Source organism: Boleophthalmus pectinirostris, unplaced genomic scaffold (genome assembly GCF_026225935.1).
Source record: "Boleophthalmus pectinirostris isolate CB_2022bp ecotype Guang Dong unplaced genomic scaffold, ASM2622593v1 HiC_scaffold_13, whole genome shotgun sequence".
NCBI classification, from domain to species: domain Eukaryota; kingdom Metazoa; phylum Chordata; class Actinopteri; order Gobiiformes; family Gobiidae; genus Boleophthalmus; species Boleophthalmus pectinirostris.
This window is the reverse complement of record NW_026571036.1, coordinates 15,933,347-15,949,422: the sequence shown is the minus strand read 5'-3', so window position 1 is coordinate 15,949,422 and position 16,076 is coordinate 15,933,347. Positions and strand designations below refer to the sequence as shown.

Here is a 16,076-nt window from a genome sequence, read left to right as displayed (position 1 = left end):
CAAACCAGACTGACAGACCTAAAAGCAAAAGCACTTCTTTTTCAGAAGCAGGGTGGTGCATAATTATCACAAATGGCATTGAACTGGGTACCACATATTTTATTTACTTTAGAACTTTGAGTGTTATTCAGTTTCAAGAGCTTTTGAAATTTAAAGTTTAAACCTATTTCTCTAAAACATAGTTAACATAATTATCGTCAAGCCAATAATGTTAACAAAGGCCAAAACTTGACAAATTGACAACATCTTATCAATGTTTGAAAGGTCAGAAAAATAGTAAATACTGCGTAATGGCATTGCTACTGTTTTTTTCCAATCTTTTTTTTTCTATTTTTCTTCACAAACTGTCACTTTACTGATGTAAAAATACAACTGACCACAGGTTCTACCACAGCAAGAATATACTAATCTGTCAAATGCACTTTCTGTAATAAAAAGCTTTAAAGTTCCTGATAATATAAATAAATTCAGCAAATACAAGTTGACTGTTTTCACTTCTGCTTTTTAAAAAATATGTTAACACACCCCGGACACATTCTGTTAGAACCACTCCCCTGCACTGCTTGTTTTGCACCTATTTTGTCCATACTTTATATTTTGTATTTTGTATAAATTTTTATTCAAACATCTATTTTATACCTGCCTTTTATTTCATCATAGTTTATATTTTTATTATTCATTGATATCCCCAGAGCACATTCCTAGTTTGAGAATTTTCTTCACTGACAACAGCATTAAAACTTTTCAGATTCTGATCAAAAACACAATATTTTTACTAAAATAATTCAAAAGCAACATTTATACGCAGCTATTTTTAACAGCTACAGAATTTCCTCAATCTTCACTTTCTATCATTTGCATAGCATGCTTCATTGGCACTCACTTCCTGATGTGCAGATGTGCAAATATGAAACTAAAAGAGTGCTTACCTCTTTCCCAGACAAGTAGTAGGCTGAGAGCAGGCCTCCCACAAAACGGATGTTCACCTCAAACACAGACACCTCCGCATTCTGCAACACACAGAAAAATAATAAGCAACAGCTGAGGAGAAAGGTACAGGGAGATAAAGACAGAGCAGCTACATTCACAGATGGTGGCATTATAATGAAAATAGCTCTTTGAAATCGGTCAAGAGAATATCTGATTGTATTTACATGTATCTGCATGGGTCCCTCATTAGTTTGACTTCAGCGTTCAGTGACATTTTCGCTCTGTCTTTGAGACTAGTTTAAGCAAATTAGTACTATAAACAGTGAAAACAAAACACATTGCCATTATTTTCTGAACTATATCCCCAGTATAGTGGCATGTAAATTCTTATACAATCAGCTTATTATCACGATGGAACAGAATAAAACAAAATAACCATATATGGGTTTTTTTTTATTCTAATTGGCTTCTTTTGAGTTCGATTCTAAAGTTCTTCAAGCTGTAATATTGTAATATACAGAACGGAGGAACTTAGCGTGAGAGTGTTAATGTGCTGTTTTGGAATCTTACTTGTCATGCGTAACATAAAATCACTTGCAGACATGTTTTGAAATGTGTCACTTGTGTGGTTGCATCTCCGTGTGTTCTTATAGGACCAGGGGCAGTTTAAAGTATTAGTATAAGACCATAAACAAAATTTAGTACGCGTGACACCACTACACAAAGACGAGTAAGATCAGACGGTGAAAGTGCATGGCATATTTTGACAGTCCAAGCATCTTTGCTGAAATACGTCCACACAGGGGAACACTGAGTACTCCCTGTCATAACATTATGGCTTTAAACTTAAAAACATAAATCCCCATTACGCAAACTTTGGCCTTCATTGGCAACAATAAAAAGTAGATACACTGTCTCTTTCCTTTGACGTTTGTTTGAAGACAGATTGGGGAGAAGCAAAGAAATAGAAGTTTGTAAAGCCATTTGTCTTAGCTGCATAACAATAGGGCCCTTTATGGACAATTGGTGATTTTTTTGTGTTGGAGTGACAGCTCTCATAATTCACTGCTGTCGACAAGCGATAGGACAATAGAGAGAGAAAAACTATTAAGACAAAACGTGTCCTGTTATTTAAATGTGTTCCGCTGGCTATTGGAACAGTCAGACAATGTAGTCCATCCATTCTAATTTAATTATATGCATTCTCTTTGACAGTATATGAAATGCAAAAAGACAATGGCTCAGCTCAGACAGATCTGTTGAAAATGTTGTAAGCAATGATGTAAAATGTGAGTAACCCGTCATTTTCCCAAGAGTGCATTTGCTAACCGCCCAATTTGACTCACTGAAGCTATAAGATGAATGCCTTTAATATGGCAATTTAGAATATTCACTGCTTCTATGGTTTTATGTTGGGGTTTGTAGACAAGATAAGGACTTCCCGCAGAAGAGTAACTGGAACGAGGGAGGCCATCAGCTTCAGATACAGTCCTGAAGAAGTCAAGACCACAGACTGCACTTTTTGTCTGTTGCTGATATGAAAGGCTCAAAAACTTGTGCAAATCAGTCCTCAAGACACATCACTGTAACATCATGTGACTCTTTTGAGGAAGGATGTCGCTGATATCTGAAACATCAAGTTTTAAATAGCACGCAACACAAATGTTTTTAATTTGCCAAGACAGACATTAAGTTCGTAGTGAGACAGGTTGAAAGACAGGATAAAATATACACCTCAGAACAAAAAGATCTCGTGTTGAAGTCTCAAAAGGCCCCATTTAAACAGCTAGAATAGACTTGTTGTGTTGTAGAGTTGTAGAGGTGTCAGCCAGTGTTCCTCTGAGTCGGCAGGAGATACTGGTGTTATCAGTTTGGGCCTGACAAACGATGGGTCCAGGGCACTCCGGTCTCCTGATGCTGCAACTTTCAGCCTTACACTGTGGAACAGGATCTGACTAAGCACTGCTGTTTCCTCTACGGGCCCAAATAGGCCTGGAACAAGTCAATGCTCTGTGACGGTGGACTTTTGTGGACAGGAAATAATGCCACCGTACTGCAAAGTTATTAGTCTGTTAGATGATGAGATGGTAAAAAAATTTAGGTTTGTTATAATTTCTCATCTGAACTCAAAACTGAATGTAATTGTTAGATATTCAGTACATTCTCAGACAGGCAAGGTCACACAACAGATTTTGTTATTGCAAAACATGACAGGAAAATAGTTACAAGGTCTAATATTAAATGTAATTTCATTCTGGATGTACTCTAGGCTATTGGATGATTCGAAGGTTTTGTGGGTCAATGGGAGCAGCGTGGCCCTGAATTGTTATTTCAATACACATTATTTCCTGATAGTGTAGTGGTTTAAATTGCATAATAAGTCTAGGGGTGGTTTTCTCTAACACTGAATTTGCTATGTTTAGTCAGTTAAAAAGAGAGATGAGTGCATTGCTCTGGCTCATGTTTTACAATGGTATCAATAAAAGCCAGCAACACAGTCTCAGCTCAAGTTTAATGCATGCTCACTTTCATATAGCCATATCTATAGCCAGTGGCCAACTCAAAACACAAACAACCAAGACTGATGCTATCTACTTTCGCTTCATTACAGAGTTGGTTGTTTCTGACTTTGTAGATTTGTCAGCCTAGGGAATACAACCAAACACAAGAGATGATGAGGAGAGCTTTAAGTATCCTCAAAAGCTTGAGGGAAGACAAACTACTTCAAACAAAGACAAAACTTATGAAAAAGTGAGTCCACCGTAGCTGTAAGCCACACAAAAATCCCACTGCACATTACACTGCAGGTCACTGTCATTTATTTCCAGCCAAACGGAGCAACACCTTTAAATCTATTTAAAGGCGAGGAGCAAGAGAAGAGGTTTTATAAGCCTCCAGAGAGATGGCCTGTCAGAAATGAAGCGCTCGCAAGGAAAACTTATGATCTTCAGCTGTGTCAGAGCCAGAAAGGAAAAGTCAACACTTCCTGTCATAAAAATAACTGACGTTTGGCAAAGCGAGGCAAGGACAAAAGTCTGTTCCCTGGTGATCTACGCAGAAGAAAACATTTTTATACACTATTGGGTGGTCTGCCAGATCAGGTAATGGTCATTGCAACTTATGGTCAGATCTCCATATAGAATAAACACCATATGTCAGCTCAGATATATTAGGTTTGCAGAAGCTTTGATATTTGGAGAGTTGATACGTGAAGGAACATTTGAGTGTAAGAAGACAAAATTATTCCATGTTTGGGCTGCACTGAGACCACTTATTTCAGTCTGAGCCCCATGACGACTCATGAACTCTGAGTCATCACCACAGTAGCCAGTCAAGTCCTCAACGCAAATGTTTCTTTTTTTGCAATGAACATTTGTCACTTTGACCTCAGCACAGCCTGTTCTCGTGTACATACATTTGGACAGATCAGGACTCAGAATAAATCTCAGACAAGCTTTTCACACAAACGCACCAACTTGAACTCGTTGACCTCGAAGACCGACTACCTGTTTACCACAACACTCAGAAATAAACTACGCAAAACATCTTACTTTACATCTGATTTTGCTGATCACTTTAATAAGCCCATGAGATCCTTTCTTCCTTCCTATTCAAATCAGTGCTTGTTTGAATGACGCACTTCGACTGAGAATCCTGCTAATGACTACATCTATATGACCACAACATCTCCATCTTTGATCTTCTCTGAAATCATTTTGCTCCAATAACATCAATCATAAACTACACTCAAATTCAACATCTTCATACTCACCCTTACTGCTGATAAGCCAGAAAGACTCACTAGTACATGGACAGCTTTCCAGTCTTTGATGTCGGCCTGTATTGTAGAACCAGCCTAATTATGCTTCAAGCTCCTCATTAGAAAGACACAGACTTACTCTTCTGAATACAAATATGACTATGTTTACAGATCTGAGACAAGGCTCCGCTCCAAAAAGCATGCTAGCCCATTCCTGTGTAACCTCTAATACAGCCAAGAATCGCTTCAGTCCTTTTACTGTACTCCTTTCAACCTGTTATTTCATGCATAGGTTTCCAGCCGTTTTCTGTGCATAATCTCGTCTTATTCGTATGCGTCTGCCAGCAGTTGTCCTGTCACTCAAGATGCTCCGTCTCAGTAGGGGAGCCATTGTTTTCCATCGGCTTGACGCAAGATCACTTTACAATGTACAGTTTTGGCAACCTGTGCTTTCCACTAAGCCATTTTTATGTGATGAAGAAGGAAAAAAGGCTGTTATTTTAAAACCGTAATGAAAGGTGCTCTGTGAATACTGGATTTTCTCAATTTTCGGCTCACATTTTGATGATGCACAATGTGGTTTTTCTTAGGCCTGCTTAGAAAAACAAAAACAAACTTGCACTGCATTATCCTCCGTTTATTCAACAACACAAACAAGCATATCTTACTGTCACAATCATTACTATATCGACTCAACGAAAGCTAGAACAATATATTTTGGAGCTCAATACTTCTCATCTGTACATTTTCTTTGTAAAAGTGTGGAGATTTGGGATGTTTTTGTTGTAATTCAATAAGATTTGAGCTGTAGAGGGTTGGTTCATTCTGCTGTTTATTTGTTGCAGCTCAGGCCTTTTAATGATGCTGTCTATTTAAAATGGTTTACTGGGATTATCTTGCATTATTGTTATTGTATCACTGGCAGAGAGGGGACAAAGTCATTGTTTTGCAAGTCTCAAGCAAGTCTCAAGTCTTTGACCTGAAGTCTGGGTCAAGTCCCAAGTCAATGACAGAAAAGTCCAAGTTGAGTGTCGAGTCACTGGCTCATGAGTCCAAGTCCAAGTCGTCTGCTTTGAGCTTCAAGTCATTTAAAGTCTTTAGCTTAGATTTCTGCAATTCATATGACTTTTAAACCAAATTGTACTTAAAAAGTCATGGTATATTTATATATGAGTATTTATATAAGAGTTGTGGAAACTGGTCTCATATTTACTTTGTTTTATGGTGTTTGTTTATGTGCTGCTTTGTGTTGTGTTGTCCTGTTTTTTTTTTTTTTGATAAAGCATGTTACCCCCTGTCCCAAGACAAATTTCTCCCATGGGAGACAATAAAGGATTATCTTATCTTATCTTATCTTATCTTAAATGCAAATTTTTGCTTTTTTAACATCTTGACGAGTGCGAATCATTATGGTCAGAATAGAAAGAATTCAGTTTTAAAAGTCCTTAACAAGAGTTATTTTGTCGTGTGTCTGCACTGAAATGGAAGGATCATGTTCTATGTAGTTCCTTCTGTGTTACTGTGTTGTACTGTATATTACTGCATATTACTGTATATTACTGTAGTACATTTGATGACATATCACAGTACTTCATTTCCAAAAGAAACAAACAGAAGTAGGATGGACATGTTCCAGTTTGTTTCTGTAAAATTAAACACCGTATTTATCAACTGTAATGAGAAAAGAAGAATCAAGTCTTCTCAAGTCACAGGCCTCAAGTTCGAGTCAAGTCCCAAGTCAATGACCTTCAGGTTTGAGTCAAGTCCCAAGTCTTAGTCCATTTTATGGACATGGACATCTTTTTTTTGAAAATTTAGACAGGACTGGACTTTGATGTTTGTGTACTTGGTGCTTTTGTGTACTTTGTGGAGAGAGGAGTGCGGTCTGAGGGGATTTTTATTTTGTATTTGTCTAGTTTTATATGAAAAAAGAAAAGTTACATAGTAGAATAACTTTAAGGGGCACTGACAAAAAAAAACAACAAGAATCTAAAAATGTCCAGAATTCAAAAAGTTCTCATTTCAAACTTGCGTTGAGAAGAGTCAAAGTGCAGCTAAAATCGCCACTGCAGGAGATAGTGGAGAAAGTCTGGCAGCTGTGACGGTCTCCAGGAGTGTTTGTATCTCCGAGCGCTACGAGGAAAAAAATCACATGCTTTTATATGGTTTATAAAGAGCTGTCTGGATCTACAGCTGTGTCCTTAAAGTGGAGCTGCAGCTTTGAAATGTCATTTTAGAACAAAAAACTGCGTAAATATCATGTGGCGGTGGTTTGTGTCTTCTCTGAGGCACTATTTGTCAGAACAAATCACCAGCAGATGAACTAAAGGAAAACTAAAGCAACAACAAGGCCGCAGTAATCATGCAGGATTCTCATTAACATTCAAACAAGGATATGGGTGAAGACAACAAATCCTATGTGTGCAACTAAAACAAAAAAAGGACAAGGAGACAAGGTACCAAAATATATGTCAAGTGCCAGTGATTGAAGAAATAAAAGTTCCTAAAATCATGTTGAAACTACGAGTTATACTTAATTTTCAGAGCAGTTGCGAAAAGGCTAGATGTGATAATTTGCCTGAAGCCATGCGCAAAATGAGTAAACACAATTTGTGTTTTTATTTATTTTTCTGCGTATCTTTTTCAGACAGGCATATTCATTCTAAGCAAAGTAAAAAATACTGATGTGTCTAGTTTTGATAACAAAGTTGTTTAAATGCCGGTGTTATGACTATCAAAATGACTCCAATATTTCTTTGTAGGCGAACATTACAATGGCATATGTGAACTCATTTAAGTAAAGCACCTATTTTACTTCAGAGTAACAGTGAAAACGAGCACAATATTTACCCAACTGCACAAATGGTGAACTCCAATCCCGAGTAGAAACCATTTTAACTTACCGTACCTGCGACATTGCAGGTATATTTCCTCAGACTAAAAACAGCACTCAAAAGTTTTGGTCCAAACCCTAAAGTTTTTTCTACAAAAGTGGCATTGTGGCTGCTGTAAATACTCATTCCCTCCACTTGACAAGCTCATAATCCCACTTTTACAGGCCCTGGGAGTGCAGTGTGCAGTGTGTCCTTGGCAGAGAGCTTTGAGGAAATCCTTAGAGTTGTAATGAGCCGTGCCTCTGTTGTTTTGGGAGAGGTGAAGTGAAAGCTTTTTAAAACCAAAGTGACAGTTACAATGCATCTCATCTGTGGCCCGGAGTTTTAATTACATATTCAGCTGTGGACACAAAGGAGCTGGAGTGTGTACTTTGGATTTAAACACTTTACTGTACACTTTACCTTTGCCTGAATAACTTCAATTATGGATGCTGACAGTACACAAAACCCTAAAAAGTGGATTATTTTAACCAACTTTTAAAAGATATGTCTCTGTGTCACCAAAATAACCATTAGTATGGACAACGTTCAAGCAAAACAAAAAATGACTACAAGCAACAAAAAATAAGCAGGAGCTAAAATGTTTTAATTGTAACTTGGATTTCAGAAATTCAAAGATTTCCCAGCACTAATTTCTTTTCACATACTCTATGTCTGATATTCCCCCATGAAGTACTGTACATGGCAAAGGAAGGTCTCGTCTATCATGAAGAGCTCCCTACAAGTCCAAAGAAATCCATATAAATCCAAAGAAATCCCAAGACAGATAAGAACTTTAAGGCAATAATTCCTAAAATTCCAGTTGTTCACAGGGAAGAGTTTTAACTGCTTTCTACAAGTTTCAGAGACCATAGTTTTTCTCTCATGGTAAAGCTAAAATAAAGTGCCCTTCCTGCTTCTCAGATGATAAAATTTGACAGATTTGATGCAGCTAGTACACAGGAGTCTCATTTTTGTACTTAAATAGATGTTGTATGTGTATGTAACCCTGCAACTAACAGATCTTTGACCATGACGCTACCCTATACTTTTTCAGGCCTGAATGCATTTCTAGTCTTCTTTTAAAGTGAAAACTCTTACCACATTGAAGTCGAGGTTCTTCTCCACCCAGTCAGTGGCGACGTCAAAATCCTCAAACATCTCCATGATGTAGAGCGTATCCAAGGCATCCACTATAGTCGCACCTTTTATACTCCCTGCAAAAAACGAGAGAAAGCAGACGTCTTAAACCATAGACCTTTATATAAATAGAAATACATTCAGCTGCACACACACACACGCGCGTAGAAACTGTTTTACATACTCTTTAAGCGTACATGACGTGTGCTGGCAGAGAAGTAAACTGCAGAAGTTATGTTTACAAGTTTAAAAAAAAAAGGAGTTATTTTTCTCAACAGATGGAGCAGGCTGCGATTATGAGTGCTGATGAAACGTCAGGAGTGCAGCTCATCTCCAGTGATTAGCCCGAAGCAGGAGGCAGACATCGAGCGAGGAGTGAAAAAATGAGATTTCAAAGAATCTTTACTCCAACTACTAATGAGGCCTGCAGCTCTGAATGCTTCTTCAGACAGGTGAGGGAGCTCGGGGCAAGGTAAAGCAGGAAGAAAGAGGGAGATCAAGGGGCAAAGGCAAAACTAAAAGGTCCAAAGAAGTCGTGGACAAACGGATCACAAAGCTGGGGTTCAAGTTCAAACAATAATCCTAAAGAAATACGCTACACATCAAAGATTTTGTTTTTACTAAGCAAAATAGGGCTTTAGCTATAAAAAAAAATCTACCTGATCTGATCCCCGTGATGATATATAATTAAAAAGGCCCATATTACACTATTTTCTGATGTTGTTTCATCATCAAAAATATACTTGAGTTGTGTTTTGTTTCATTTACGCATATTTAATACACAAGCCCTGCATATTTATCTGCATTTCTTCTCTCAAAGTGAAAACACAATTCCACCTTGTGATGTCGTTTAGTAATACATAAAGTTTTTAAACTCCATACACCTTCACCAGAATCATTTGGATGATTTAGACCCTGGAATTGCCCATTTCTACTGAACTAAAGGTAAAAGGAGCTGTTAACTTGAAAACTACTGCTTCAAGACATCACATTTTGACCTTTGGAGATGCTGACAGAATAATACAGGATTACTCAAACATGTGTGAATGAAACAAAACACGACTCCATGTATGTTTCTCAAAAGGTTACAACATTATAACATGGTTTAAAGCTCACATGAGTCAATTTTGCATAATAAAGGACCTTTAAGTGATTTTGTCATATTGTGCTTTTCTGTTTAAAGAGAGTTTGGAGTTTTGGACATAGGACCTCATTTCTTAGTGAGCCAGAGTTTTTGAGATGTGTGAAGACACTTTATTAAATATTTCATCCAGTCTTTGTATTTGCAGAGGTCGTTGGTGCTAAGCTAGTGCATGTCAATGGCCATAGTTAGCCTACCACTAAAAACAGTCTTACCCACTCCACAAAACACCCGAAGCAAATGTATTATTACACCAGACTGTCTGTGTTGATAGAATAATGTTTGAAATAAAACTAACTTTGCATCGCATGAATTGTTGCATGTTGAGGGACTACTTTCAGTCCGCTGCTGCCAAGCTTTCTATCAGGAAGTACAACTCGCTACTGCTGCTCAGACATAAATACTTCAAATGCAAGGTTGTCTTTACTTCTAAAATGATTCTATCGACACAGACATTTACATCGACAGTCTGGTGTTACAACTGTTTTGCCTCGGGTGTTTTGTGGAGTGGGTAAGACTGTTTAGTGGTAGGCTAACTATGGCCATTGACATGCACTAGCCTAGCACCAGCGACCTCTGCAAATACAAGGACTGGATGGAATATTTAAAAAAGTGTCTCTACACGTCTCCAACAATCTGGCTCACTAGGAAATTAGGTCCCATGTCCAAAATTCCAAACTGTCCCTTTAATATAGCTCTATATTCAGCCATAAATACTTTTTCCTACTGCTTCTCCTATTGGTCAGCCTCTGTCATGTGGGGTGAATTAACCAATCAGTGTGAAGTGTGAGCTCTAAGAAGAAGCAGAAAGTTGTAGTTGCCTCTTAAAGACGGTATAAAGCCAATTTGGATCATAATAAAAATGTAAATACTGATCTAGCCTCTAGAAAATCATAATTACCGGTACGTTTTGGCAAATGGCCCATTCAAACTCTTTTTTTCTCCCCTCCTAGTTGGCCAAAATCCCACGCATCACCATCATCCAAAAACAAAATCAAGAAGTACCATTCCACTTGCACTTGTTATGCTTATATGACAAGCAAACTTAAACATATCTCCACCAAAAATGGCATCACTTTATTTATTGTAAGAAGTTAGAAACCTTTTCAAACAATGAGGAAATCACCATCTGTTTAGCTCCGTCGAAGATTTATTTTTTCTTCCTCCTTTGTCTTTTTTCCTAGAAGACATTGCTATTCAGTTCACTCTCTGACCATCTGTACATCGCATCAACTCAGCAAGGGCAGCTGCATGGAAGGAACTGCACTACATAATATATAGACAACATAATCTCCTCGCTATTAGTGTAATAAACAGGAATCTGCAAATAGAAAACTAGTCCAATATTCGCAGGAAACGTTTTCAATGCAGAACGAACAGCTCGGTTGTGTTAAGAGTTCCATTGTTGACAGTGGGTAGAGTTTTGAAGGGCAGCGCTGGCTCGGTGTTAGCGGCTGGTGATTCAGACTCTAATGGAAAGCTTTTAGCCGTGTTTAAGTCCTCCCACCACTCTCCTCAGACATAAGCGCCAAGAATTCACACCATAATAACAATCCTCCAGCTTTTATCTCAACTCAGTGGCTGCAGCTCAAATCGGAACAGAACTGTGAGGAGTTTTTATTCACTTCTATATATTTATTTCTGATGTTTTATTGTAAATATTCTTAAAAGTGCACTGTGTATTTCTTCTGTTTGGGGGTCCGTCATCTGCGTGTTTCTACGGATATGTCATTGCTCTCTGTTTGGAATGCTCCACAGTATGGCATTAAATTACAATACTATTACAGGTGGTTTTACTTCTCAAAAAAATAGAAAAAGAGGCATTCTAACAGTGAACGGGGTTGCCTCCCCACAGACCTGACCTAGAAATTGGTCTCGTTTGTTCTCCATGAAGATAGAAAGGTTTAATATCATACTGTGAAACATGCCAGACAAATAACAATAACATCTCCATGGAGAAAAACATTTCACGGACTCTCCACCGGAAAAGTTATGGAAAAAACACAATTATGGAATGTGTTTCAGGAGCAGTACCATTGATAGCCACAAAAGAAAAAAAAAGTGGAATTCAGGTGAAAAATGAATGAAAAAAAAAGAGTGAATAAATGAAATAAATAAATAATATTTGTAACTAGAAAAACTAAACACAACCTCCATGTATTCATGAGTATTTATCATCATCATATGTGGATTGCAGTTTGTACGTGTCACATTACCAAATAAATAAAATGTTCAGAACAGTTTGCCTCAAAATCTGCCAAATGTTTCACTTGTGCAGTCAGAAATGAAGAGTACACATCTTCAATAACCTGAAATTCAAAATGAAGGGAAATGGATTTGAAAAAAACACATCTTAAAAAGAGTAATAAGTACGTCTACCTTCTTTGGTGAGTGGCGTCTGGTTTGTTGATTGGCTCAGATTAGTTATTGAGTCATGTCGATTTGCCTGTCTAAAAAGAGAAATTGTAAAGACTTTTCTAAAACCTGCTCCCTGTCAGCACCAGACTGCGGATTGGACTCCAGATGGACAGATCTGAAAGTGAAATTCAGCGTCAGTCTGCAAGTATAGACTGCAAGACCAAAAGAGCAGCCAGAGATATCGGAGGTGGCCAGAGAAGCCGAGTGGAGTTTGCTGAAGTAGCAGATGGCGGTGTGTGTGGTACTTGTGTTGAACATGAAACAGCAGTGACTTGGGAGGGCTGTTCTGTGGTCGTTTGGTGAAGACTGACGGGGAAAGTGAGAGGATCATCTGAGAGTGAGGGATATACACAGACGACAACAAGGCTCCATCCACGAGACAGACAAAAGGCATGGGAAAAGTAAAGAAGGGTAGAATCAAACTTTTAAAATGGAGACATGCAGCTATCCACCATTAGGCAAACTAAGTTAATTCACCCATAAGTAATGCATTATACTGCTGTTTTAGTTGTGCATTCTCTTTGGGTACATTTGAAGAAAATCAGATTGCAAAACACGGCAAAAATATAAAAGGGAACAATATGAAACAGCATGAAAAAGGCTTCTTGAGATCAAAACTGACAAATGTTATACGCAATTGTAATGGAATTCAAAAACAATGAGGCAGAATGAATAAATGTATTAAATAAGACTGTTGTTTATTTGTTTGACACGTTTTTTCAAGTTCTCTGTCAGCTTTTGATACACATGTTCGAGATTAACTGTGGTAGAACAATCGGAAGAAAGCTGGGAGCATTGACAAAACTTCTTTAAAAACTAAAACAATGGCTGTAGGTGAAGATGGATGTGTGGTTAGGGAGCGTGTGGACTTATAGGAACAGAACAATGTGATAGATGGTCTATGGGGACAGCGTAATGGAGGCGCTGACGCTGTTAGCTAACGACTTGTGGGCTTTCCGTTTCCCTGGCCCTGCTCTTCCCCTCCATCCACCTGGATAATGGCTCCTGTCTTCTGAAGGTACTTTTTATATTTGTGCCTCTGAGCTGTGGACGTCTCGAGCTGCAGGACTGGTCCTCGGGTTGTCCATTTGTCTGTCTGTCTCTGGTGAATGCAATGACTCGGCAATGGCTTCAGGAAATTCTTTTACTTTCAAAGTTCGGAAACTTTGGAATTAGTTTTTGAGGCAACAATAACGTCAACATGAATAGTAGAACCTTGTTGAAATATATACATGAAGGCACGTGTATATATACAAATCAATCCTTTTAAATGTATGTAAATGAGAATATTACTGAAAATATTAACACAATAACACATTTTAAACTCTTCATTTTTTATTTTACCTTTGTGTGAACCAAAAGTTTGAACTTTCAGAAGCAGAAGTTGGATTTCTGATACTGAAACTAAATTTGAAACTAGATACTTAATTTGAGCTGCTCGATAAAATTACACTAAAAGAACATAGACTTAATAATTTTAGAATGGACTAATACCTGTAGGACAAGACCAAGGCCACATGGTAATACTGGATAAATTAGAGTTGAAAATGTGCTTGGAATTTTAGTATCGTCCCAACACTAGATAGGATCATGAAAAAAAAAAACAGGATTCTGAAGGTGCGGAGCGATCAGGAATGTGAAATTGAGGCGGCATTTTTTCAGCCCCTCACTCACTGGTGTGCTGAGGTGCATTCTGATGTTGAACTCCATTAGTGTCCATCAGTTCTGACTAACTACTAACAAAGTGGGCTTTAGTGACAGTGACGCCTTCACAAGGAAATAACCTCCACTTTATGCAATCAGGCGACAAAGGCGTCTGTGGTGATTGAGAAGCTGACAATGCTTTCACTCTGTCAAAAAGACACATTCAAAGGACCGAGAAAGGTCTTAGATTTCACGCACAATTTACTGGAAAGAGAAAAATGTGAATACAGTACAGCGTTTGTTTTGTATGTGTTGTGCTCACTGACGAGGTATAGCATCTAGTAGCTCCTCTTTTACTTGATAATATCCTCTGTGCTGCTTTTTAAATTATTGAATGAATAATTCCAGCAAGAAGAAGATACACTGTTCTTAAATACCTTTTTTTAATTTCTGATCATTTAAGAATTATTTAAGATAAGTAGCCATTGTTACATTATATAACACTAGGGATATACTATTTGACGCCTTTGAATTGTTTTAGTTTAGTTAAGTTTTTTTTTTTTTTTGAAATTTTGAAGTATGATGTATTATTGAAGAAAATATAAATGATAATATTGAAACAAACTTATGCCACTGAGACAATAACCCAAAAAGAAGGGTTATCCCACCCAAAAATCTATAATAATGTACAATATTTAAAGTTTAGTTAAAAAAAAACACAAATTACAAAACATAAAGAGCAAACCTAAACACTTTAGTAGTTATTTATTCAACCTTCTACAGCTCAAATCTGATCATAGAACAGAAAAATAACAAAAAAGCTTCCCACTAGTACAAAGAAAAAGTCCCCACGATATATAATGACCCACAAAACTTACTGCTTGATAAGTCGATGTCGGCATTATCCTTCCTTCTATTATCCTAACATTTACAGGCACATTTTTACATATTTCTTAAGACTGACATAATATTTACTGAATATTGCCATAGTTTATGGAAATAGAAAACATTTTTTGTTCATGCACTGAGTTGCTAAATAAAAGACACTGTAGTGGTTAGCTGGCAGAAAAATTTGGCAATGACCGCCACAAATTGATGGAAAACATTGCATATCTGCTAAAATTCAGTACACCATGACTCATTTCTGACTGCACTGTTTCTCTGGCGCTGCAAACCACATTGTACCTTCTGCATCCCCGTCTGATCTCTTGCATTTGCTCTATTCTTCTTCAGTCACTTTTTATATTGCTTCAGGGCTGAAATGAAAAAGTCGTAAATGCCACGTGGATTACCTCACCTAGCCAAACCCTGACCTCCGCTCTTCTTCTTGCCCTCGGGCTCTGGGTCACAGTGCGCTTCTATCTCCTATCTCCCTGGACTATCTCTGTTTACACGGCAGTCCAGCGACATCAGATGGGTAACAGAGCTGTGCTGGCGCAGACAATGCAGTAAGCTCTGGTAATACAAGTGTCAAGGGCCCGAAGCTCACTGCACCTTTGTATTACTGTTCGTTAACAGTTCATTGTGTGTGGCAACAGGTGAGGGCAGAGAGGAAAGAGATCCTGAATGAACGTAATGATGGCAAAATATCGATAAAACCTGTGACTGTGAATGCTTGTTTGCTTATCACGTCATTACATAACATTTGACTATAGACTATGCAAGATTATATTGGATAATGATGCAATTAAATTTATGTCAAAGAGCATGTTAAACCAGTTTCACAGTCAACAACCTGCGCATTCAGTTCGCTAATGTTTGGCCTTGTGAACGTGCACTATACACAAAGAAAGAGCAGCTTTCTCCTGTCCCTTTGAAAATCTTTCAGTCAAAATACAGAAGCGTCAGAGGGTCATACAATCTAATTTCGATAATAATCTAGTCAGAACATCCTTTGAAAAAAATATACATTTCCAAGAGAAGAGAAAACAGGAAACAGAGAATTTTACTGTTGCTAAAATTCAGATTGGTAGCGGAGGAACAGCCTTGCTTGCTGAGAAAATACTATTATTATGGCACTGCTTTCTGACTCAGCAATTTAAAACTACATCTAACTTTCCGTTTTCAAAATTCTGAAAGCAAAACTGTCTTTGAGGGGAAGCTCCTATATTTCTCTATTGCATTCAGGGTGAGTGTAAAGAATAAATCAATAAAAGTTCCCCTCCGATGG

At 37.8% G+C, this 16,076-nt stretch overlaps 1 protein-coding gene across 1 annotated transcript in view; it reads right to left on the bottom strand.

Annotated features, from left to right (window-relative positions):
• man1a1 (mannosidase, alpha, class 1A, member 1) overlaps nt 1-16,076 on the bottom strand; it is a 152,346-nt gene that overhangs the window by 72,301 nt on the left and 63,969 nt on the right. The window contains exons 3-4 of the mRNA XM_055149325.1: nt 8,665-8,780; nt 930-1,010 (exon numbers count right to left, since the gene is read on the bottom strand). Coding sequence (XP_055005300.1) covers nt 930-1,010; nt 8,665-8,780 — 197 coding nt within the window. The remainder of the gene's footprint in view (nt 1-929; nt 1,011-8,664; nt 8,781-16,076) is intronic.